The 23277-nt window shown below is 48.0% G+C and overlaps 1 protein-coding gene across 1 annotated transcript in view; it reads right to left on the reverse strand.

The window, feature by feature from the left end:
• slc44a2 (solute carrier family 44 member 2 (CTL2 blood group)) overlaps positions 1-22962 on the reverse strand; it is an 86844-nt gene extending 63882 nt beyond the window's left edge. The window contains exon 1 of the mRNA XM_067972899.1: positions 22823-22962. Within this exon, the coding sequence (XP_067829000.1) occupies positions 22823-22850 (28 nt within the window). The 5' untranslated portion in view covers positions 22851-22962. The remainder of the gene's footprint in view (positions 1-22822) is intronic.
• Positions 22963-23277: the final 315 nt, after the last annotated feature.

Consider the following 23277-nt stretch of genomic DNA (forward strand, 5'->3'; position numbering starts at 1 on the left):
TCCACAAGCTTTCGGAGGCTTCCTCCTTCACCTGACGAAGGAGGAAGCCTCCGAAAGCTTGTGGAATTTAAAATAAATTTGTTGGACTATAACTTGGTGTCGTAAAATTGTTTACAATTGTCAATCCCAGTCCATCACCGGCATCTCCACATCCTTTTACATCATTCACAACATTCACCTGAGGAAGGAGGAAGCCTCCGAAAGCTTGTGAATTTCAAATAAAATTGTTGGACTATAACTTGGTGTTGTAAAATTGTTTACAATTGTCAACCCCAGTCCATCACCGGCATCTCCACATCCTTTTACATGGTACATAATCTGATTAAAGACATTTTAAAATGAGGTGGGAAAGGAGAAGTAACGAGTACACATTTAACATCCTGTTTGAACAATACGGAATTTTCCTGGTGAAAATTTTGGTGAAAAAAACAGGTGAATAAAAAGGAGTGCAATGTTGTAGAAAACAGAAAGGGATAATTTGTCCCAATTTGTGCTTGGTAAGGCAACGAGTGAGGATCATAGCTCAATCAAATCAAAAAAAGTATTGTACACTGTTCACATCTGGTCGTCATAAGCTTAACAAATGGGAGAGGTTCAAAGTATCACCACAGAAGTAATAGAAGCGAAGAGCAGACAGCCATTTTACTCGGACTCTTCTGGTCAACCATAGATAAGGGGGGTGGTGCCAGAGGACTGGAGAATTGCAAATGTTACACCCTTGTTCAAAAAAGGGTGTGAGGATAAACCCAGCAACTATAGGCCAGTCAGTTCAATCTTGGTGCTGGGGAAACTTTTAGAAACGATAATCCGGGACAAAATTAACATTCACTTGGACAAGTGTGGATTGATTAGAAACATAGAAGATAGGAGCAAGAGTAGGCCATTCAGCCCGTCGGGCCTGCTCCGCCATTCAAAATGATCATGGCTGATCGTCGAACTCAGTACCCTGTTCCTGCATTTTCCCCATATCCCTTGGTCCCTTTAGCATTAAGAAATATATCTATCTCCTTCTTGAACACATCTAATGACTTGGCCTCCACTGCCTTCTGTGGTAGAAAATTCCACGGGTTCACCACCCTCTGAGTGAAGAAATTTCTCCTCATCTCGGTTCTAAATGGCATACCCCGTATCCTGAGACTGTGACCCCTGGTTCTGGACTCCCCAGCCATCGGGCACATCCTCCCTGCATCTAGTCTGTCTAGTCCTCTTAGAATTTTATATTTTATATTTCAATGAGATCACCTCTCATTCTTCTAAACTCGAGTGAAAATAGGCCTAGTTGACCCAATCTCTCCTCATACGTCAGTCGTGAATGGTGGTGGACAATTAAACAACTAACGGGAGGAGGCGGCTCTGTAAACATCCCCATCCTCAACGATGGCGGAGTCCAGCACGCGAGTGCAAAAGACAAGGCTGAAGCGTTTGCAACCATCTTCAGCCAGAAGTGCTGAGTGGATGGATCCATCTCAGCCTCCTCCCGATATCCCCACCATCACAGAAGCTAGTCTTCAGTCAATTCGATTCACTCCACGTGATATCAAGAAACTGCTGTATCCAGTGCACTCAGCCAAGGCTACGGGCCCCGACAACATCCCGGCTGTAGTGCTGAAGACTTGTGCTCCAGAACTAGCCGCGCCTCTAGCCAAACTGTTCCAGTATAGATACAACACTGGCATCTACCTGACAATTTGGAAAATTGCCCAGGTATGGCCTCACCACAAAAAGCAGGACAAATCCAATCCGGCCAAATACCGCCCCATCAGCCTACTCTCAATCATCAGCAAAGTGATGGACAGTGCACCACCCTAAATATTCACTCCCTTCACCACCGGCACACAGTGGTTGCAGTGTGTACCATCCACAGGATGCACTGCATCAACTCACCAAGGCTTCTTCGATAGCACCTCCCAAACCCACTACCCCATCACCTAGGACAAGGGCAGCAGGCAAATGGGAACACCACCACCTGCACATTCCCCTCCAAGTCACACACCATCCCGACTTGGAAATATATCACCGTTCCTTCATCGTCGCCGGGTCAAAATCCTGGAACTCCCTTCCTAACAGCACTGTGGGAGAACCTTCACCAAACGGACTGCAGCGGTTCAAGGCGGCGGCTCACCACCACTTTCTCGAGGGCAATTAGGGATAGGCAATAAATGCTGGCCATGCCAGCGATGCCCACATCCCATGAACGAATAGATAAAAAAGTCCTGCCATCCTAGGAATCAGTCTGGTAAACCTTCGTTGCACTCCCTCCATGGCAAGGACATCCTTCCTCAGGTAAGACGACCAAAACTACACACAATACTCCAGATGTGGTCTCACCAAGGCCCTGTATAACTGCATTAATGTGGAGATGCCGGTGACGGACTGGGGTTGACAATTGTAAACAATTTTACAACACCAAGTTATAGTCCAACAAATTTATTTTAAATTCCACAAGCTTTCGGAGGCTTCCTCCTTCGTCAGGTTTCCACACCGTTCACCTGAGGAAGGAGGAAGCCTCCGAAAGCTTGTGGAATTTAAAATAAATTTGTTGGACGATAACTTGGTGTTGTAAAATTGTTTATAACTGCATTAAGACATCCTTGCTCCTGTACTCAAATCCTCTTGCAATGAAGGCCAACATACCATTCGCCTTCCTAACTGCTTGCTGCGCCTGAATGCTCGCTTTCAGTGACTGGTGTACAAGGACACCCAGGTCTCGTTGCACCTCCCCTTTTCACAATCTATCACCATTCAGATAATAATCTGCCTTTCTGTTTTTACAACCAAAGTGGATAACCTCACATTTATCCACATTATACTGCATCTGCCATGTTCTTGCCCACTCAACCAACTTGTCCAAATCACATTGGAGCCTCTTTGCATCCTCCTGACAACTCACAATTCCACCTAGTTTTGTGTCGTCAGCAAACTTGGAAATATTACATTTGGTTCCCTCATCCAAATCATTGATATATATTGTGAATAGCTGGGGTCCAAGCACTGATCCCTGCGGTACCCCACTAGTCACTGCCAGCCACCCGGAAAAAGACCTGTTTATTCCAACTCTCTGTTTCCTGTCTGTCAACCAATTCTCAATCCATGCCAGTATATTCCCCTCAATCCCATGTGCTTTAATTTTGCACACTAACCTCTTGTGTGGGACCTTATCAAAAGCCTTCTGAAAATCCAAATACACCACATCCACTGGTTCTCCCCTATCTATTCTACTAGTTACATCCTCAAAAAACTCCAGTAGATTGGTTTAGCATGATTTCCCTTTCATAAACCCATGCTGACTTTGTCCAAACCGTTAATGCCTTCCAAGTGTTCGGTTATCACATCTTTTATAATAGACTCTAGCATTTTCCCCAGTACTGATGTTAGGCTAACTGGTCTGTAATTCCCTGTTTTTTCTTTCCCTCCTTTTTTAAATAGTGGGGTTACATTTGCCAACCTCCAATCTGTAGGAACTGTTCCAGAGTCTATCGAATTTTGGAAGATGATCACCAATGCATCCACTATTTCCAGGGCCACTTCCTTTAGTACTCTGGGATGTAGATTATCAGGCCCTGGGGATTTGTCAGCCTTTAGCCCCATTAACTTCCCTAGCACTATTTGTTTTTTACTAATACTGGTTTCCTTCAGTTCCTCCCTCTCACTAGACCCTTGGTTCCCTAATTGTTCCGCCATTTCTTTGTTCCCCATTATAATTTCACCCCTTTCTGACTGTAAGGGACCTACATTTGTCATCACTAATCTTTTTCTCTTGACATATTCATAGAAGCTTTTACAGTCAGTTTTTATGTTCCCTGCTAGTTTACTCTCATACTCTATTTTTCCCCTCTTAATCAATCTCTTTGTCCTCCTTTGCTGAATTCTAAACTGCTCCCAATCCTCAGGCTTGCCGCTTTTTCTGGCAATTTTATGTGCCTCCTCTTTGGATCTAATACCATCCCTAACTTCTTTTGTAAGCCACGGTTGAGCCACCTTTCCTGTTTGATTTTTGCACCAGACAGGAATGAATAATTGTTGTAATTCCTGCACACGTTCTATAAATATTAGCCATTGCCTATCCACCGTCATTCCTTTTAGTAAAGTTCCCCAATCTATCATAGCCAACTCGCACCTCATACTTTCGTAATTTCCTTTATTTAGATTCAGGACCCTAGTTTCGGATTCAACTGCTTCACTCTCCATCTTAATGAGGAATTCTATCATGTTATGGTCGCTCTTCCCTAAGGGACCCCACAACAAGATTGTTAATTAATCCTTTCTCATTGCACAATACCCAGTCTAGGATCGCCTGTTCTCCAGTTGGTTCCTCAACGTATTGGTCTAGAAAACCATCACGTACACACTCCAGGAATTCCTCCCCCACAGTATTATTGCTAATTTGGTTTGACCAATCTATATGTAGATTAAAGTCACCCATGATTATAGTTGTACCCTTCTTGCATGCATCTCTAATTTCCTGTTTAATGCCCTCCCCTACATCTCCACTACGTTTTGGGGCCTATAGACAACCCCCACCAACATTTTCTGCCCCTTGGTGTTTCTCAGCTCCACCCTTATCATGATTTTCCGAGCCAATATCCTTCCTCACTATTGCATTGATTTCCTCCTTTACTAACAACGCCACCCCACCTCCTTTCCCTTTTTGCCTGTCCTTTCTAAATATTGAATACCCCTGGATGTTCAGTTCCCATCCTTGGACACCCTGCAGCCATGTCTCCACAATCGCAACTATATCATAACCGTTAATATCTATCTGCGCTGTTAATTCACCTACCTTATTGCGAATGCTCCGCGCATTAAGACACAATGCCTTTAGACTTGTCTTTTTAAGCTTGCGAGTCATCTTAGTTTTATTTTGCGCTATGGCCCCATTTGTTTTTTGCCCTTGTTTTCTTTGCCTTTCACTATTGCTTCTTCCCTTTCTGTCTTTTGTTTCTATCCTTGTTTCCCCCTCCTCTGTCTCCCTGCTCAGGTTCCCATCCCCCTGCCATTCTTGTTTAAACCTTCCCCAACAGCACTAGCAAACACCCCCGTGAGGACGTTGGTCCCGGTCCTGCTCGGGTGTAACCCGTCCCGCTTGTACAGGTCCCACCTTCCCCAGAACCGGTCCCAATGTCCCAGGAATCTAAATCCCTCCCTCCTACACCATCCCTGCAGCCACGCATTCATCTGGTCTATTCTCCTGTTCCTATACTTTCCACAACATTCACCTGAGGAAGGAGGAAGCCTCCGAAAGCTTGTGAATTTAAAATAAAATTGCTGGACTATAACTTGGTGTTGTAAAATTGTTTACAATTGTCAACCCCAGTCCATCACCGGCATCTCCACATATCATATACTCACTAGCACGTGGCACTGGTAGTAATCCTGAGATCACGACCTTTGAAGTCCTGCTTTTTAATTTATCTCCTAACTCCTTAAATTCACCGTGCAGGACCTCATCCCTTTTTTTTAACCTATGTCGTGGGTGCTGATATGGACCACGACTGCTGGCTGTTCACCCTCCCCCTCCAGAATGTCCTGCAGCTGCTCCGTAACATCCTTGACCCTCGCACCAGGGAGGCAACATACCATCCTGGAGTCATGTTTGCAGCCGCAGAAATGCCTATCTGTTCCCCTTACAATTGAATCCCCGATCAAGGTAGCCCTGCCACTCTTATTCCTCCCTTCCTGTGCAGCAGAGCCACCCGTGCTGCCATGAGCTTGGCTCTTGCTGCTTTCCCCTGATAAGCCATCTCCCCCAACAGTATGCAAAGCAGTATATCTGTTTGAGAGGGAGATGGCCCCAGGGGACTCCTGCTCTACCTGCCTAGTCCTTTTACTCTGCCTGGCGGTCACCCATTTCCTTTCTGCCTGCGTAATCTTTACCTGCGGTGTGACCACCTCACTGAACGTGCTATCCACGATAATCTCAGCATCGCGGATGCTCCACAGTGAATTCACCCACAGCTCCAGCTCCGAAATGCGGTTAGCCAGTAGCTGCAGCTGGACACATTTCCTGCACACATGGTCGCCAGGGACACCTGTAGTATCCATGATTTCCCACAGAGTGCAGGAGGAGCATATCACGGGTGCGAGCTCTGCTGCCACGACTTGCCTTAGATTTACAATGCATTCACCTCTCAGACTCTCTTCCCACTCTCGGACTCTCCTTTTGCACTGCGTTCACCTCTCAGACGCACTTCCCGCTCTCGGAGGTAAGGAATTAGGGAAAGCCAGCACAGATTTGATAAAGGCAAATCGTATTTAACTAACCTGATAGAGTTTTTTGATGAGGTAACAAGAGAGGGTAGATCAGGGCAATGCAGTTGATGTGGTGTATATGGACATTCAAAAGGCGTTTGATAAAGTGCCGCACGGTAGGCTTATTATCAAGACTGCGGCCCATGGAATAAAGGGGCAATAGCAGCATGGATACAAAACTGGCGAAGTGACAGGAAACAGAGAGCAGTGGTGAACAGTTGTTTTTCGGACTGGAGGGAGGTGTACAGTGGTGTTCCTCAGGGGTCGGTGCTGGGACCACTGCTTTTCTTGATATAAATTAATAACTTGGACTTGGGGGCACAATTTCAAAATTTGCAGATGACACAAAACTTGGAAGGGTAGTAAACAGTGAGGAGGATAGTGATAGACTTCAAGAGGATATAGTGTAAAGAAGGGATATTAGCGAGATGCTGCACCCTACAAGGCAACACACCGAGAAACAGATAAAAGATGGATAGTCAAGTACTGACAGGGTTCCTGGCAACTGAACAATGAGCAAATCAGCAGTGGGAAGAAAAATATCCTGTGAGTAAACTTTCAAAATGGTCGCACCCAAGCTGCAAGAGCCTGAGTATAGTAACACTTCAGTCAGTCTCACTGATTCCCATGGATATCTGTTCAGAACACTGCCATTTCCACCAGCTGCATCAAATGCTGCACATAACGTACAACCCACTGTTAACAATTCATTCAGTCGGCCTTGGTGAGATGGGTGCTTGACTGCACATGAGCAGTCCTTCTGTAATGTGGGATGAATGAACAGAGTGCCCCCTGAATCAGGGCTTTAAGGCCCAGGGGATCTGGACTCCAACATTCTCAATGGATAGTTGCTAGTCCAAGCTGTTAACCCATTTCTAACCCCTGGACTTTTCTCCAATGATAATCAAGTAACAAACCATCTCTAAAGTCTTATAAAATTACCTGCTCTTGACCAAAACAGTAAAATTGGCAGCCACCTGAAGTCAATCTTAGATGAAATTAAAAATAATATATGGGGCAATCCCTCATGTTGTGGGAGTGGTGAAAGAGCGAATGGGGGAAGGAAGTGTAAATGAAAGAATTCTATCTTCACCACTCATTGCAGTACAGCTGCCACACAGTCTGATCCTGTTATACACCGTTCTTGAGTTCCTGTCTGTTTTGGCAGGACTGGACTGTAATTTATAATTTATAAATAGGGATTGCAGAAACTATTGCCCAGGGTCTGATGCAAACCCTTGCATGCAAGCACACACAAGCAGTATTTTTTTTTAAATTCAAATTTCTTCAAAGTAGATAAACAGACCCTGACCCAGAAAAACCCGACTAACTGATTGTCAGCTTTAATGGGAACCATCCCCTACAAGGGGGTCAAGCAAAACGACCCTGGGATTGGCTAACTAAAAAACAATGGAACTGCGCGAACGGGCCATTGTATCCAAGTACGTCTCAGCAGACCATTTCACACGCACACGGTCGACCCCCACCCCCCTCCGCTTACACGGTCGACCCCCCCCCCCTCCGCTCACACGGTCGACCCCCACCCCCCACACGGTCGACCCCCCCCCCGCGTTCACACGCACACGGTCGACCCCCCACCCCCCTCCGCTCACACGGTCGAACCCCCCCCCCCCCCCCCCCGTTGACACACACACGGTCGACCCCCCCCCCCCCCCCCGTTGACACACACACGGTCGACGACCCCCCCGTTGACACACACACGGTCGACCCCCCCCCCCCCCCCCGTTGACACACACACGGTCGACCCCCCCCCGTTGACACACACACGGTCGACCCCCCCCCCCCCCCCCCGTTGACACACACACGGTCGACCCCCCCCCCCCCCCCCGTTGACACACTCACACGGTCGACCCCCCCCCCCCGTTGACACACACACGGTCGACCCCCCCCCCCCGTTGACACACACACGGTCGACCCCCCCCCCCCCCCCCCGTTGACACACACACGGTCGACGACCCCCCCCGTTGACACACACACGGTCGACCCCCCCCCCCCCGTTGACACACACACGGTCGACGACCCCCCCGTTGACACACACACGGTCGACCCCCCCCCCCCCCGTTGACACACACACGGTCGACCCCCCCCCCCCCCCCCCCGTTGACACACACACGGTCGACCCCCCCCCCCCCCGTTGACACACACACGGTCGACCCCCCCCCCCCCCCCCCGTTGACACACACACGGTCGACCCCCCCCCCCCCCCGTTGACACACACACGGTCGACCCCCCCCCCCCGTTGACACACACACGGTCGACCCCCCCCCCCCGTTGACACACACACGGTCGACCCCCCCATTTCACACGTACACAACCTTTTTATAAATCTAGTGTTAATAAGAGAAGTCCCATTCACCCATCACCCCCTGTGCTCGTTGACAGACATTGGCTCCCAGTCCAGCAACGCCTCAAATTTAAAATTCTCATCCTTGTTTTCAAATCCCTTCATGGCCTCGTCCTCTCCCTACCTCTGTAACCTCCTCCAGCCCTACAAACCTCCAAAAACTCTGTGTTCCTCCAATTCTGGACTCTTGTCCATTCCCCGATTTAATCACTCCATTTGCGGCCGTGCCTTCAGCTCTAGGGCCTGAGCTCTGGAATTTCCTCTCTAAACCTCTCCGCCTCTTTGACCAAGCTTTTAATCGCCTGTCCTAATATTTCCTTATGTGGCTCTATGTCAAGTTTTGTCTGATTACGTTCCTGTGAAGCGCCCTGGGCCGTTCTTGCCATGTTAAAGGCGCAATAAATGCAAGTTGTTGTTGTTGGAAAACCAGACCTTTCAATTGGTTTTCATTTCTTCAAATTACCAGCTAACTTTCCCAAAACTGATCGGTCAGTTTCAAAAATGGGTGGGTGGTCACTCCCTGCACAAGATAGAAAACCCTACAATGAGCAGGACAACAAAAAGAGCACAGTCACAATCCCACCCAGGAGTGTTATTTACAGATTACGCTGCGCATGTTTACATTTGAATCACAGACTAGTTATTGACAAATCCAATATTTAGGATAGCTTAATTGTACATGTAGAATCCTGATACGAGTTCCAACTTCCACCCAAATGGCTGTGGATTTAAGCCTTTAATCTCCCCTGCCCTGGAGCTGTTCAAACCCTGAAACTGCATAGTCTCAATGGAACAGTGAGCATTGTTATGACTGTGTGTCTCAGTGGAGTGCTGGGTGTGAAACTTTCATACTGAGTTCACTTGAAATTTGAAAAGTACCCAGCAATACAATGCTAGATTCTGCCCTTCCAAATCTGGTTGTGTCTCGAGAGAAGATTTTAAGGTTTATCAGCATAACTATTTGTTTAAGTGTGATTTGTCCTCCAGTGTAAATACATTAATCCAGTGCAGAGATAACAACGCTGCATCAGAAAACTGCTTCTCTCAATGCTCAGTCTGTAGCTGAAAACATGAACAAAATGTATCCCGTATGTTTCTAAACTGCTTCAACAATCTGAAAACAATCCTCGAGGTGCTGCACAGCTCCAGTAGTTTCCCACCATTCACACTGTGCTTATTAGGAAACGTCAGAGCTTTTGGGGACAGTTTCCTATTTCGCCCCAGTGGTTTTCTCTGCTCCTCTCCCGAAGGTCCTGGGCGGTCTCCATGGTGGGGTACAGTTCCATGGGTGCTGGTCACCTCATGGTACCTCACTGAAGTGGCCTAAAGCCTGGACAGTGAGTTTCAGCAGGCCACTCAAGTACAAGGGACATCCACAGCCGATCCTAATCCTGTCCTCGCCTCACATCCACACGAGTGAATAGTGATCAAGAACAGGAACCGTGGGTGATATTCCTCTCCTTAACGAAGGGTTGTTATGTTCAAGCATAGTCTCCTCCCACTCAGCACGCCCCCACTGGTTAGCTCAGCACAGATTAAGTTACGACCATCTTTGTCTGTATGGGTCACCTATTTGATGAATAAACTTGCTGTCAGGAAGCACCCCCATCCCCACGGAGTTTTCCTGGTTCCCGAAACAAGCCAAAAGTTGCCTGCAAGTTACTAAAACGAGAACAGGTATTGGAGAGATGGACAGCTTATAAAAACTGAACAGGAAAACATAGAATCGGAAAATCCCAATGCAGCGGCGCACAAGACTGTTCTTAGCAAGAGTGATGAAAACATTCAGTCTGAGGTTTATTTAAACTGCTGTTTGCTTGTTTTAGTAGCCAGCTGCACTCAGCTATTTTTAAATCACATTCTACAATTCCCCCTCTTACATCTTCCCAAAAAAGGAAAAACCAGCAGACATGCCCATTACTGATCACTCTTGAGTGACAACTGCTGCAAAGCGCAGGTGTGTGTTGATTGGAGTAAGGACAGGCTCAGACTTGGCTAATAATGCTCCCCACTGTGAAATATCCTGTAAACAATTTTACAACACCAAGTTATAGTCCAACAATTTTATTTTTAATCCCACAAGCTTTCGGAGGCTTCCCCCTTCCTCAGGTGGTGTGGAAATGACATTTTCGAATCCTTCGCATTTTAAAATCACAGAACAATGCCTGGTGATTACTGCCCGTTGCCAAGGCAATCACAGTGAGCAGACAGAAAGGTGTCACCTAAAAAGGCCACCGAATATACAAACCCCCCCAAAAAAAGAGAGAGAGATAAGGAAGACAGTCAATGACCCGTTATATTAAAAACAGATAACATTTGTTCGCTGGTGGGGTTACCTGTAGTGTGACATGAACCCAAGATCCCGGTTGAGGCCGTCCTCATGGGTGCGGAACTTGGCTATCAATTTCTGCTCGACGATTTTGCGTTGTCGTGTGTCTCGAAGGCCGCCTTGGAGTATGCTTACCCGAAGGTCGGTGGCTGAATGTCCATGACTGCTGAAGTGTTCCCAGACAGGGAGAGAACCCTCCTGTTTGGCGATTGTTGCGCGGTGTCCGTTCATCCGTTGTCGCAGCGTCTGCATGGTCTCGCCAATGTACCATGCACTGGGGCATCCTTTCCTGCAACGTATGAGGTAGACAACGTTGGCCGAGTCACAGGAGTATGAACCATGCACCTGGTGGGTGGTGTCCTCTCGTGTGATGGTGGTATCTGTGTCGATGATCTGGCATGTCTTGCAGAGGTTACCGTGGCAGGGTTGTGTGGTGTCGTGGACGCTGTTCTCCTGAAGGCTGGGTAATTTGCTGCGAACGATGGTCTGTTTGAGGTTGGGTGGCTGTTTGAAGGCGACGCCGCAACCTCGAAACTAAGATAGAGTCCATACTCTCAACCTGTACTCAGGACACAGCAGACCAGCTACGATATACCGCCAAACAGACGAGGCAACGGAACTACGCTGCCTACATGAAAACAAAGAGCAGGAAGCTTGAGAAACTCGGCATCACCACCAGCATCGACCAAGCTTCCCCTGGTATCACGGTTGCAACCACAGGGAAGTCTATCGTCAATTTGTCCGACCACACCCTTCAACCAGACGAAATCGAAGTTCTCAGCCGAGGGCTCAATTTCTGCCCCACTACCAAAATGGACCCCACTAGTCTCGCGGCAGACACAGAATGAGGCTGAGGCACAGGAGAATGAGGCTCCAGGAATTCTACCACAAACCACAAAATTTCAGCAGCGAACCCAATGAGACAATCAACGATCCGGAACAGCAGACAGAGGGATCCGCGATACAGCAACCGAAGAGGAAAGAGTCTCACTGGACTCCTCCAGAGGGTCGCTGCCCTCAGCTTGACACGTATGCTCAAGCTGTCAGGAAATGCGTCTATGCCAGATTCATCAGCCGCACTCAGAAGACAGTCCAGAATGTCACCCGAGCACAACGCAATGCCATCAAAGCTCTCAAGACCAACCGCAACATCGTCATCAAACCAGCGGACAAAGGAGGAGCCATCGTCATACAGAACAGAACAGACTATTGCAAAGAAGCATACCGACAACTGGACAACCAGGAACACTAGACGGTTACCCACAGACCCGACCAAAGAACACACCCATCAGCTCAACAAACTGATCAAGACCTTCGATCCAGACCTTCAAAACATCCTACGCAATCTCATCCCACGTCCTCCCCGCGTGGGAGACTTCTTCTGCCTCCCAAAGATACACAAAGCCAACACACCCGGACGTCCTATCGTATCAGGCAATGGAACCCTGTGTGAGAACCTCCTGAAACCCATCGTGCAGGGAACCCCCAGCTTCTGTCGCGACACTACAGACTTTCTACAAAAACTCAGTACCCACGGACCTGTTGAACCAGGAACACTTCTCACCACGATGGACGTCTCGGCACTATACACCAGTATCCCCCACGATGACGGCATCACTGCGACAGCATCAATACTCAACACCAACAACAGCCAATCTCCAGACGCCATCCTACAACTCATCCGCTTCATCCTAGATCACAATGTCTTCACCTTCAATAACCAGTTCTTTACCCAAACACACGGAACAGCCATGGGGACCAAATTCGCACCCCAATACGTCAACATTTTCATGCACAAGTTCGAGCAGGACTTCTTCACTGCACAGGACCTCCAACCAACACTATACACCAGATACATCGACGACATTTTCTTTCTATGGACCCATGGTGAGGAATCACTAAAGAGACTACACGATAACATCAACAAGTTCCATCCCACCATCAAGCTCACCATGGACTACTCCTCAGAATCAGTTTCTTTCTTGGACACACGAATCTCCATCAAAGACGGGCACCTCAGCACCTCACTCTACCGCAAGCCCATGGACAACCTCACGATGCTCCACTTTTCCAGCTTCCACCCTAACCACGTCAAAGAGGCCATCCCCTATGGACAGGCCCTGCGAATACACAGGGTCTGCTCAGACGAGGAGGAACGCGATGGACACCTACAGTCGCTGAAAGACGCCCTAGTAAGAACGGGATATGATGCTCGGCTCATCGATCGACAGTTCCGACGGGCCACAGCGAAAAATCGCGTAGACCTCCTCAGAAGACTAACACGGGACGCAACCAACGGAGTACCCTTTGTCGTCCAGTACTTCCCCGGAGCGGAGAAACTACACCATGTTCTCCGCAGCCTTCAACATGTCATCAATGATGACGAACACCTCGCTATGGCCATCCCCACACCTCCACTACTCGCCTTTAAACAGCCACCCAACCTCAAACAAACCATCGTTCGCAGCAAATTACCCAGCCTTCAGGAGAACAGCGTCCACAACACCACACAACCCTGCCACGGTAACCTCTGCAAGACATGCCAGATCATCGACACAGATACCACCATCACACGAGAGGACACCACCCACCAGGTGCACGGTTCATACTCCTGTGACTCGGCCAACGTTGTCTACCTCATACGTTGCAGGAAAGGATGCCCCAGAGCATGGTACATTGGCGAGACCATGCAGACGCTGCGACAACGGATGAACGGACACCGCGCAACAATCGCCAAACAGGAGGGTTCTCTCCCAGTCGGGGAACACTTCAGCAGTCATGGACATTCAGCCACCGACCTTCGGGTAAGCATACTCCAAGGCGGCCTTCGAGACACACGACAACGCAAAATCATCGAGCAGAAATTGATAGCCAAGTTCCGCACCCATGAGGACGGCCTCAACCGGGATCTTGGGTTCATGTCACACTACACGTAACCCCACCAGCGAACAAATGTTATCTGTTTTTAATATAACGGATCATTGACTGTCTTCCTTATCTCTCTCTCTCTTTTTTTGTTTTTGGGGGTTTGTATATTCGGTGGCCTTTTTAGGTGACACCTCTCTGTCTGCTCACTGTGATTGCCTTGGCAACGGGCAGTAATCACCAGGCATTGTTCTGTGATCTTAAAATGCGAAGGATTCGAAAATGTTATTTCCACACCGTTCACCTGAGGAAGGAGGAAGCCTCCGAAAGCTTGTGGGATTAAAAATAAAATTGTTGGACTATAACTTGGTGTTGTAAAATTGTTTACAATTGTCAACCTCAGTCCATCACCGGCATCTCCACATCGTGAAATATCCTGACAACGCTCACTGTCCAGACTCACACGCAAAGAACAGCCATTAGGGAAAGGTGCTGGGGAGTCGCTGTCACCTGTGGAATCATATCCCAGTACGAGCGGCTTCAGCAGCCTCTGGTAAAACAAGAATAACAAGCGGCAGAACTGAAAGCAGACAGGGAGGGTGCAGAGGGCCAGCAGCCTGAAGCTTGCCATCAGTGGGCAAGTCACAAATGGATATCATCTCACTGGAATAGGTAGAGCAGTTTTAAGCACTGCTGTCAGCTGTTCACAATAGATTGATTAGACTGTGTAAAAAGACTTGCCCGTTTCAGATTTAATCAATAAATGTAATGATTTAAGTGAATCAATTAGGAACCCAGAACTGACGCCAGCAGCTAAATGAAGGTCTGAAGTAATGCGTGCATCGACAGCAAGGCCACTCATACTCACCAAACCACCGCTTGTTCAGAGAACACATTCAGCCTAATTATAAGGCACGTTCTATCACTGTAATTAATCAGACAAGTACACTGGAACCAGTCATATACAATGCACGCAGACCAAACTGAACAAGTAAATCAGCACCCATCGCAACCAGGTCCACTTTGCCATTTGGTACCGAATGACCAGGATGGCCTGGGAGTGGGAATGTGCATTAAACAGTGGGAAATCTGATCACCCACTCAGGGTTGAGAATTGACATTAAAGGACATTTCCCCCACCCATATTTCTTCCCTTTACTCTTTTCCTGAAGATGGTAACCAAGGTTACTGACAGCACCTCTCTCCCCAGCAATCTCCACCACCGAGAAGGACAAGAGCAGTAATGGCCTGGGATCACCATCACCCCCAATTCACACCCCAACCTGATTTGGACATATATCGCTGTTCCATCATTGTCACTGGGTCAGAATCCTGGAACTCCTTCCCCAACCGCATTGCGGGAGCACCATCACTACACAGACTGCAACAGTTCGGGGAGAAAGCCCACCACCACCTTCTCAGGGCAACTAGACATGGGCAATGTATGCCGGCCTTGCCAGCATCACCCACATCCTGAGAACAAATTCAACAAAAACCTTGTCACCAGTGCTCTCAAGGCCATACTGAAACCTAGTCCCCTCCACAGAAACAAAAGCAATCACCCAAACTCCACATAGGATCAAAAATTAATCCACAGCTCGGCTACATCTGTGCATGTGATTTCCTCCCAGTCCTTCTGCACAACTTGTGTTTGATGGGAAACCAAACCCTTCAGTAACTACTGGGATCCATAAATTGCATACACTGAAAATCATGGTTCTTAAATCACATCCTGTTGCTTTTAGACATTTTTCAAACATGCCCCCATGCCCAATGCCCAGATAAAAGAGGGAGTTGATAACATTATAAACAGAGCAAGCATTGAAAATCACACATGTACATTTGGCAAAGAAAAATCACCCCCTCTTGTATCATGCAGTCCATTATTTCAACCTTCCTCCCTTCCCGATCTATAAACTTCATGGAAGGCCCCTTTCTAGCTTGGTTTTGCAATTTCTTTCAAAACAAACTAGACAATACAGCCTTTGCTGAAATACCACGTGTGCACCGCAGCTAAAGCTGGAGCTTTTACTGATGAGATGAGATAATCCTCACAAAGATTAATATTTAATTTCTACAATAATGTGCAATTAAAGCCTTGCGTTAGCCAATTTTCCAATTCCAGTCAGAAGCATCCTCAAAAATCCTTTCTTTAAAATATATACTGCAATATCACCCAAGAACCCACACAGAAAGCCGAGCGTTAATGCTCTGTTTACACGAGTATCTCAAGTGACTCCAGCAACCTCACTGAAGGAGGGTTCACAGGACCCACCAGACGCAGACACACAAGACACGGACCCGAACTCTCTGTAACTGTGCATCTTCCCCCCCACCTCGTCTCCTGAAGGCACCGACTCTGAGTGGGGTGCAGGTTCACAGGCCCTCCAATACCTCACCCAAGTGACTATTCGTCACATCAGCCCAGACAGCGAGTGTCGGCAGCGGATTTGAGCATTACAGCCAAGCCTCACCCGTTGTCCACACAAGTCATTAGACAATACTGAGGGAGCGCTGCCCTGTCGGAGGGACGGTACTGAGGGAGCGCTGCCCTGTCGGAGGGACGGTACTGAGGGAGCGCTGCCCTGTCGGAGGGACGGTACTGAGGGAGCGCTGCCCTGTCGGAGGGACGGTACTGAGGGAGCGCTGCCCTGTCGGAGGGATGGTACTGAGGGAGCGCTGCCCTGTCGGAGGGACGGTACTGAGGGAGCGCTGCCCTGTCGGAGGGACGGTGCCGAGGGAGCGCTGCCCTGTCGGAGGGACGGTACCGAGGGAGCGCTGCCCTGTCGGAGGGACGGTACCGAGGGAGCGCTGCCCCGTCGGAGGGTCGGTACCGAGGGAGCGCTGCCCCGTCGGAGGGTCGGTACTGAGGGAGCGCTGCCCCGTCGGAGGGTCGGTACTGAGGGAGCGCTGCCCTGTCGGAGGGTCGGTACTGAGGGGTGCTGCACTGTGGGGATGCTGCACTGTCGGAGGTGCCGTCTTTTGGATGTGATGTTAAGGCAAGGCCCATCTGCTTGCTCAGGTGATGTTAAATGGCACTAATTGAAGAAGAGCAGGGAGTTGTCCAGGCGTCCTGACCAACATCTATCCTTCATCCATCACCACAGATTCACTGACCATTTATCCCATTGCTGTTTGTGGAATCACAAATTCGCTGCCATGTTTACTAACATTATAACAGTTTCAGGCAGAAGACCTTCAGTCTTTCCAGCCCACCTAGCCACGGTATTCCCTTTGGCCCATCTAACTCCCCTATCCACAGTATTCCGTTGGTGCATTTCTAATAACCCTGAATCCCATTTGTTGACAAGAACCTGCCGAGTTCCTTCTTGAAACCCATTAATGTTTCTTGTTCCACCCCCTTGCCGGTAATTTGTTCCACATACTTACTCCTCTTTTAATAAGAATCTTCCTCCTGAATTTCCTATTGTTATTCTCCATGACAACAGTGATTACACTTCAAAAGTAATGAATGGGTTGTGAAGCCCTTTGGGGTGCACCAAGGATGAGAGAGGCGCTCCAAGAATGCAAGTCCTTTCTTTGGTTTGATTTAAGTGCCCTAGGCTACATATTTAATAGAGGTACGGATTTTGAAAGCTGCTTGGGAGATTCAGGCCAAGAAGGGTTCATTACAGTGTGACTCACGAGGAAGAATGTGGCAGGAATTACTCAAAACAACTGGGAGCCAGATACGTCTCTGTTTCTAATTTAACTGCAACAAACCGGGCAGGCGGAAACTTGTCACGATTATTACTCATTCAAACCTGGTATGTACCAAAAGACAGGTACAGACAATTTACAACAGTTTTCACTACTTTTTCTGCGGTGTCACTTGCTCCAGTCTATCATGCAACGCTGCCCAGTACTTGGAAGAACAAGAAGCGAGACGAAAACAGCTGAGCTGGGCGTTCAGAAGGTTAATCTGTAATGGCTTACAGTACAGCTGAACTGTTACTTCAGTCAAGTTAGACATAACTTTCTTTATTCATTGCGACCCAAGTAAAAATCCCATTACTATCTTATAAACCAGGCTAGCTGTAAACAACAGTTGTGTTAAATATGCTATTTAATGTGGCTCAGTTGGTTGCACTTTTGCCTCTGGGTCTCCAGTTGTTGATTATAATGCAGGCTAACATTCTAAAGCAGAACCCTAGGAGTGAACCACTGCGGAAGATGCCGTTTCAAGATGAAAAACATGACTGCCTGCATAATAGTCACGGCACTTCAGAGCTAACTCACTGTACTTGAAGCAGAAATATGTTTCTGAAAGACGTCAGAAGGCACCATATAAATGCAAGTCTTTTTTTTAAGCATTCTGCCTATATACTTCTGCTGAATTTCCAAATTAAATAGTAATAAATAATAATTGCTCACTTTGCAGCCTCTTCCAGGCGGGGGAGTGGCATCTGCCCTGTGTACCTCAACAGTTCCACTACTCGCAGCTAACCAGTGCAAGTTGCCAATATTTGTTTCGGTGGGACCCATCCATGTCGTTCCTCTCCCCAACAGTAAGTAGCACGTCTATCTGTCTGGCTGCAAACTGGGAACACTTGCTCAGCGATGGTGGCCAAGTTTGAAGGTCAGTCTCGGATTCAAGTCCCAGCCCTCTCAGGATTCCATCACTGCACCCCTGCAGCTACAGCCCATGTGCACATCTCCTGTTATACAGCACAACGACCTCCAGCCCAACAACTCCAACTGGTCCATAACTCCACAGCCCACATTCTGTTCGATATACTAACCCGCTTTCCCCACCCTCACTGACCTGCACTGGCTCCCCGTCCCCCAACAAATCAAATTTAAAACCTTGGTCTTCATCTACAATTCCCCCATGACCTTACTTACCCTATCTCAGCAAATGTCTACAGCCTCATGTCCCCTCGGGTACATCTGGCCCAGGTTGCAAGATGTTGTTAGAGGGATCTTTTCAGCAGAGCATCACTCCAACCAATAGCGTTGGTCAGGCCCTATCTGGAGTTCTGCATTTAGTTTTGGGCACTGAACCTCAGAAAGAATATACTGGCCTTAGAGGAGGTACAGCACAGATTCACCAGAATGATATGACACCAGGGCTTCAAGGGTTAAGTTATAAGGAGAGATTGCATAAACCTGGCTTGTATTCCCTCGAATTTAGAAGGTTGAGCAGTGATTTAATCGAGGTCTTCAAAATGATAAAGGAATTCGATAGGGTAGATAGAGAGAAACTATTTCCTCTGGTGGGGGAATCTAGAACAAGAGAATACAATCTTAAAATTACAGCTAGGCCGTTTAGGAGTGAAATCAAGAAGGACTTCGTCACACAAGGGATGGTGGAAATCTGGAATTCTTTCCCCTGAAAAGGATGTAGATGTCGGGGGTCAATTGAAATTTTAAAGATTGAGATCAACAGATTCTTGTTAGTTAAGGGTATCCAGGGATATGGAGCAAAAGCAGGTAAATGGAGTTGAGGTACAGATGAGCCATGATCTGACTGTATGACAGAACAGGCTCGAGGAGCTGAATTTTTTTTTATTCGTTCATGGGACGTGGGCATCGCTGGCAAGGCCAGCATTTATTACCTATCCCTAATTGCCCTTGAGAAGGTGGTGGTGAGCCGCCTTCTTGAACCGCTGCAGTCCGTGTGGTGAAGGTTCTCCCACAGTGCTGTTAGGTAGGGAGTTCCAGGATTTTGACCCAGCGACGATGAAAGAACGGTGATATATTTCCAAATCGGGATGGTGTGTGACTTGGAGGGGAACGTGCAGGTGGTGTTGTTCCCATATGCCTGCTGCCCTTGTCCTTGTCCTTCTAGGTGGTAGAGGTTGTGAGTTTGGGAGGTGCTATCGAAGAAGCCTTGATGAGTTGCTGCAGTGCATCCTGTGGATGGTGCACACTGCAGCCACTGTGCGCTGGTGGTGAAGGGAGTGAATGTTTAGGGTGGTGGATGGGGTGCCAATCAAGCAGGCTGCTTTGTCCTGGATGGTGTCGAGTTTCTTGAGTGTTGTTGGAGCTGCACTCATCCAGGCAAGTGGAGAGTATTCCATCACACTCCTGACTTCTGCCTTGTAGATGGTGGAAAGGCTTTGGGGAGTCAGGAGGTGAGTCACTCGCCGCAGAATACCCAGCCTCTGACCTGCTCTTGTAGCCACAGTATTTATATGGCTGGTCCAGTTAAGTTTCTGGTCAATGGTGACCCCCAGGATGTTGATGGTGGGGGATTGGGCGATGGTAATGCTGTTGAATGTCAAGGGGAGGCCTACTCCTGTTCCTATCTTTCAGATAACTCCAATTTATTAACCAAACAAAATTATGTAGAAAGCACAAAAGGCACAATGTCATTAGTGAGCTTTACGAATTTTATTTGGGTCACTAGACCTTACACAATTGAATTACTGTGTTAAAAATAGCCTGGTTTAGAAATTTCAATCCAAGCGCAAAGCGCAAAGACACTGTGCTCTGTGTCAGAGAGAGTACATCTCAGATTGTACTTTAACACTATAATAGATAATAAATTAACTTCACTGGCTTCAAACATTAATTCCTTATAATCGGCATTAAGGTACTTTACAGATAGCATTCTAAACTCATGTGTTGACTGTATTCTCAAAATCCCAGTAATGTTCTTATAATACATAAGCAGGGATCACACACAGTGCACTTAAACTGAGCCATGTCTTCAGCTGTCCAACACACAGCTGACATTCCAGTTAAGTGTCTGCCGATGGCTCAGTGAGTTTACCCAATGGTAACGTCCAAGATTTGATCTTTGGTCTGCACTGTTAGCAGATCTTAGCCAAGGCAGGGTAGGAGCACTGCAAACTCCTCAATAGCCTGGGGCTAAGAAAGGGAAAAATCAACCAGGATATCTGCTCCCAGTCACTACCTAGCTACCCCTGCTGGAAATGTACATGTGTGAACATCAGGAGAGGCAGGACTGGACCTGGCTGTGATGTGCTCCTCGGTAAACAGCCTGCATCCACTCAGTGCCTGGGCTCACACCTGAAGATTGGTCACTTGAGTTAGGTACGGCAGAGTGGTTGGTACCGGTGGAACGGCACACCAGCAAGCGTCTGTGCCTTCAGGAGAGGAGGAAAAAAATTGGCAAAACAAATTCATTTGAATCCCAAGAACAGACTTCCTGAATAAATGATGTAAACAGGAAATCACATTGCTTACCTTTACTAGGTATTCAGACACATTAATAAAAGCCTGAGCAGCGAGTCTGAACATCAATACAATCTCTGCACGATGGCCGTGGCCTCCAGAGCAGTGCCAGGCATATGCCCAGATTTATACTGGTGCTGTCACCTCAAGTCAAGGTTCAGTCAGGGGAAAGAAGAAATCCAACTACAAAATGCAGCCATCCCAACTCAGAAACACTTCAATAAAGTCAAACTTGGAAAAGTTACATCTGTGTACCTCAAATAACATAACTAAAGGCTTCACATAATGTGAGCACTTAACACCAACTCCCAGGATACCAATCAAATCACCACAAATACATTGTAGCTCTCTGCTGATATCATTTTCCTTTATATAAAGCAATGCTTTCTTCAAACATTAACATTAGTTAGTGACTAAATAAGTAGAATAGCACATGGGTTCCAGTGCTTAAAAGAAGCTGGACAAGACCCATTACAAATACTTTCAGCATTGTTGGCTGGACATTTCACAGTTTAAAGGCTCAGAAACCCATGTCATATCTTTTATCCTTTATTTTCTCATGGGCACCAATCATTAGAAGAGTAATTAAAAAAATTGAAAATAGAGAAAGGCAGGTTTAGTGCTTTGGGCCGACAGGCTTGTGAGAACCTGGAACATCGTTTCCCCTTCATATGTTGACAAATCTGCTGTGTGGTTTCCAGCACTTAGTGGAAAAAACAAAAGTTAATTGAAGAGTGGTCTGAATCACTAACCAGCAAAACATGGAAATTATGCCTGAGATCTGCCAATTGTTAAAAGGGCAAGAGGGGATTTATTTTTTGAAAAAGGAAACATCAATGCAAAAAATAAAGGCAATTTAACATCTGCTTATATCCTGATGGAATATAATCCTTACTGGGCAGTGGTGTGGAGCAACTCACTGTTTTATTTAGGAACATCATGCAGATATCACTGCCAATCAGGGAATGTTCACATGGACATTTCTTTTTGTGGGTTTTACATGAATGTGTCATGAAAATTAAAAACAATCATAAATGGTTCCATCATATTTTTCTATTGCAAAATGGACAGGCAGCTTGTGAAAATTTAGCACCGTGGCAAGTATCCAAATTTCCATTCATAGGGAATAAGTCTCGCTCCATCTGAGTTGAGAAGTGTAACCCATTTGGGACATAAGTAACATGCAACCCACCTCACTCATTCTGAGCATAATTCTCACACTGCAGCTTTTTATTAATGTTCACAGCAGAGCCTGAGCCCTGGAGCCTGGACCCTGAGCCTCAGCCCTGAGCCCTGGAGCCTGGACCCTGAGCCTCAGCCCTGAAGCCTGGACCCCTGGAGCCTGGACCCTGAGCTGCAGCCTGAGCCCTCAGCCTGAGCCCTGGACCCTGAGCTGCAGCCTGAGCCCTCAGCCTGACCCCTGGACCCTGAGCTGCAGCCTGAGCCCTCAGCCTGAGCCCTGGACCCCTGGACCCTGAGCTGCAGCCTGAGCCCTGGACCCTGAGCCCTGGACCCTGAGCTGCAGCCTGAGCCCTGGACCCCTGGACCCCTGAGCCCTGGACCCCTGGACCCTGAGCTGCAGCCTGAGCCCTGGACCCCTGAGCCCTGAGCCCTGGACCCTGAGCTGCAGCCTGAGCCCTGGACCCCTGAGCCCTGAGCCCTGGACCCTGAGCTGCAGCCTGAGCCCTGGACCCCTGGACCCTGAGCTGCAGCCTGAGCCCTGGACCCCTGGACCCCTGAGCCCTGGACCCTGAGCTGCAGCCTGTGGGACCCACTCACAAGCTTTAAAGAGAGCCGGACGTTGTCCCTTTAAGAGCCCGCTCTAACAGACCGTCTTCCTCACACAGATTGATGGATTAAGGGTCACTAACCGTACGGCTGCACCCCGCTCGTCCCCATGGCGCTCCTTTTCCTGCCGACTCACATTAATTTAAAATGTTTTAATTTCTCCTCAGGACCCGCGCGCGTTGCCGCCCTTCACCGACTCCCAACGCCGCCCGAGGGGCGGGACTCCCGCGGCCGGAGTGACAGTCGCTCCGACCAATCCGCAGAGAGGGGCGGGCCTATGCTGCTAAACGGCGGCGAGGCGTGTCCAGTGAGGGCGTCGATCTATTGATTGATGTATCTGTCTACCAATCAGCATGAAGGGGGTGGGGTTTGCCACAGCCTATATATAGTGAGGGCAGGGGCCAGCCCGTTACTCTGCTGGAATGCGCGGGCGGCGCTGGTCGGTCTCGGTGAGGGCGGCAGAAGACAGACTGTGTCTGAATTGTAGTAATGAGCTTGTTTTGTGTACGGTCTGTGGTGTTCTTGGTTTGAAATGTAG

Source organism: Heptranchias perlo, chromosome 37, assembly GCF_035084215.1.
Source record: "Heptranchias perlo isolate sHepPer1 chromosome 37, sHepPer1.hap1, whole genome shotgun sequence".
Classification (NCBI taxonomy): Eukaryota; Metazoa; Chordata; class Chondrichthyes; order Hexanchiformes; family Hexanchidae; genus Heptranchias; species Heptranchias perlo.